The sequence below is a fragment of the Lactuca saligna genome, chromosome 2, assembly GCF_052625555.1.
Source record: "Lactuca saligna cultivar CGN05327 chromosome 2, ASM5262555v1, whole genome shotgun sequence".
NCBI lineage: Eukaryota > Viridiplantae > Streptophyta > Magnoliopsida > Asterales > Asteraceae > Lactuca > Lactuca saligna.
This window is the reverse complement of record NC_136418.1, coordinates 184,705,394-184,709,005: the sequence shown is the minus strand read 5'-3', so window position 1 is coordinate 184,709,005 and position 3,612 is coordinate 184,705,394. Positions and strand designations below refer to the sequence as shown.

At 37.5% G+C, this 3,612-nt stretch overlaps 1 protein-coding gene across 1 annotated transcript; it reads left to right on the top strand.

Moving 5' to 3' along the window:
• Window positions 1-282: 282 nt before the first annotated feature.
• Window positions 283-2,940, top strand: LOC145028504 (uncharacterized). Its single transcript, XM_078977196.1, has one exon. The coding sequence runs from the start codon at window positions 550-552 to the stop codon at window positions 2,770-2,772; it is 2,223 nt and encodes a 740-aa protein (XP_078833322.1). The 5' UTR covers window positions 283-549; the 3' UTR covers window positions 2,773-2,940.
• The last annotated feature ends 672 nt before the right edge of the window (window positions 2,941-3,612 follow it).

Sequence of the window (3,612 nt, the reverse complement as noted above, 5' to 3'; positions counted from 1 at the left end):
ATAAAACGAAACCCGAGTCCTTGTTTCCAAAAATTCTCACGTTTTAAAAACAATACCTACGTCACCTGACACGTTGAATTACCAATGTTGACCATACTTGGAGGTGAGATGAGTCAATTCTATGGCCAATTTATATTTTGACCCCACAACTTCAAAACCTCCGACCCCACACCCCAAAAAAACCTTAAAGTTCATTGGCTCGTTCCATCTGACGCGCTTTATCGCTACGTGGGGAACTACCACTTCTTCCCTTACAAATCTCCGTGTGATATACCTGCCGCTGCTATAATATTCCATTTTACTTCTGACCATTATCATCATTCATCATTCTCATTCTTTCGCTTCAGCATTTCATCAAACACCTGGCATACGTAAAACAAACTTTCCGTGTTTCCGGCGACTTCAGAACCTCTCTTTCGCCACCATCAAAATGGACTTCATATCACCTGAATTGAAACTCCTACAGTTGGTATATACGACGTTAAGTTAACAGGTTTGCCTTTCTAGTTTCTAGTCTAGAAGCCTCTTCATCTTTTTCGTGTGTTACTCATGGCTGAATCTGACGAGACCCAGAATAATGATACCCAATTGGTAGCGGTGCCTACAGAAGACATGGCTGTACGAGCTGTGAACAAGAGATATGAAGGGCTAAGCACGATTCGAGCGAAGGCCACTAAAGGGAAAGGAGCTTGGTACTGGGCACATCTGGAGCCTATTCTGGTTCGAAACCCGGACACAAATGATCCGAAAGCTGTTAAGCTTAGGTGCAACCTTTGTGAAGCTGTTTTCTCCGCTTCAAACCCATCACGAACTGCTTCTGAGCATCTCAAGAGAGGAACCTGCCCCAATTTTAACTCTCTGTTGAAACATTCATCACCTTCGTCTTCCTTGCCGCCATTGTCTTCACCTTCTTCTCACAGTAATCGGAAGCGGCTCGGGTCTATAAACGAGGGTTTGAATAGTTACCATCAACATCAGTTTCATCATCATCATCAGCAGCAGCAGCAGCATTTGTTGTTATCTGGTGGGAAAGAGGATCTGGGACCATTGGCAATGCTGGAAGATAGTGTGAAAAAGATTAAAAGTTCAAAGCCTTTACCACCTGGTCCCATTTTAAGTAAAACCCAAATCGATTCGGCTCTTGGATTATTAACTGATTGGTTTTACGAGTCTTACGGGTCAGTCACATATACAAGCTTGGATCATCCAAAGTTTAAAGCTTTCATGAATCAAGTCGGGCTTCCTGAGATTTCACGACAAGACAATTTTATGTCGTCAAGGCTTGATTCAAAATACGAAGAAGCAAAGTTAGAATCAGAAACCAAGATCAACGATGCCGAGTTTTTTCAACTTTCATCCAACGGGTGGAAAAGCGAAGAAATCGAAGGTATGAATATGATCAAATTCATGGTTAATCTTCCGAACGGAACCACATTATTTCGAGAAACGTTTTTTCCTAGTGGCGCGATTCCTGCCACGTATGCAGAAGAGATCATGTGGGAAACCATCACAGGTACGTGTAACATCGTTCAAAAATGTGTCGGAATTGTCGCAGATAAGTATAAAACAAAAGCCTTGAGAAATTTAGAGCTTCAAAATCAATGGATGGTTAATTTATCATGTCAGCTTCAAGGAGTCGGTAATCTAATCAAGGATTTTAGCAAAGAGCTTCCTCTTTTCAAGAACGTAATTTCTAATTGCTTGAAGATTACCAATTTTTTCAACAACAATTCTCACGCTAGAAGCATTCTCAACAAGTTTCTCTCACACGATTCCAGATTCTCTGTTTCTTTTGGGATTCCCCCCCTTTTGTATTGTGAAAACTTACAAAACTTTTCGTCTGTTTCTGCAATGTTGGACAATATCATTAGCTGTTCTCGTGTCTTGCGATTAGTTGTAATGGAGGATTTGTATAAAGTTTTGGTTATGGAAGATTCTCTGGCTACAGAAGTTGGCGACATGATCCAAAACATGGGGTTTTGGAATGACGTGGAAGCTATCAACACTTTAATCAAAGTGGTGAAAGGTATGGTTGAAGAGATTGAGGTTGAAAGGCCATTGGTAGGTCAATGTCTTCCTCTTTGGGAGGATTTAAAATCCAAAATCAAAGATTGGTGTGTGAAATTCAGTGTTCTTCATGTTGGTGTTGTTGACAGAATTGTTGAAAAAAGATTCAAGAAAAACTACCACCCTGCATGGTCAACGGCTTTCATTCTTGATCCAGTTTATTTACTGAGGGACGAAAACGGAAAATACCTTCCCCCTTTTAAATGCTTAACCTGTGAACAAGAGAAAGATGTTGATAAACTGATAACACGATTAGTTTCAAGAGAAGAAGCTCATAAAGCATTAATGGAGCTTATGAAATGGAGGTCGGAAGGACTTGACCCGTTGTACGCAAAAGCGGTTCAAGTCAAACAACTTGACCCGTTGACCGGAAAGATGAAAATAGCAAACCCTCAAAGTAGTAGACTTGTTTGGGAAACTATCTTGAAAGACTTCACAATTCTTGGAAAGATTGCAGTTAGGCTTTTGTTTCTTCATGCAACAACTTCTTGTGGATTCAAATGTAGTTACTTGTCTTTATGGGGTCAAGGACAAATTCAATCAAGAATTGGACTTGAAAGGATTCAAAAAATGATATTTGTTGCAGCTCATTCGAAACTCAAAAGGCGTGAATTTGGTAGTGAAGAGGAGAAAGAAGCCATAACAAATGGGGAAGATGATGATCATGACATGCTTAATGAGGTCTTTGTGGATGCAAATATGTAATGTCTTTTCTTTTTCACAGTTTGTAGCATTAATTGTATTCTTTGGTTAACCTTTATTATGACTATAATTTAGGTCCAAGAATTTGTAGGAGTATTGCCATATCATAATTAACAAAGATCCAGGATTGCTATACCGTTTATAATTATAAATGAATTTAAATTTTCAATCTTTTTAGATGCACATGAATTTGCTGTTATTAACGCACAAACTTCATAAGTTTTGATGGATGATGTTTCTTGTTATTTCCAATGTACAAATTTTGTTAATATCTCCATGTGATGTATTAAATAAACAATGATTATTTATCTGAAATATCGTTGTGAGTTGTGACTGATTATAATTCATTAATTCTATATTCAAACATCCCACATGAGTGTCTGTCAATTCTAATCAAATTTGTCCATCTATCTTTGTGATTCTGATGATTACGTACCTTTTAGTTTAATTGATCTTTTAATACAAGATGTTGCTTGACAAAGAAATGACCAAATGTTTTAATTTATCTTTTTTGTTTCTTGACATTGATTCAGCCTGATGATAGCTCAATTCTTACCAAAAAAATCACTATATAAAAGTTAACATCTATTCTTCATAAAGTCTTCGACTTTTATCGATGTGTATTATTCTCTCAGTCAGTTATTAATTAGCATGCGTTAGTTATGGTGGATTCATTCTTAGGGCCCTTTTGTATGACATTTGTTGCCTTAAAAGCCTTATGAAGTTTCGAATAATCATCACATGATTTAACATGTCATGATTGTTTCGATGGATTTCATTGATGAAAAAAGAAGAAAGGGATGTAATTGGAAATTGGAATGAAGAGAACCAAATTTGAACTTT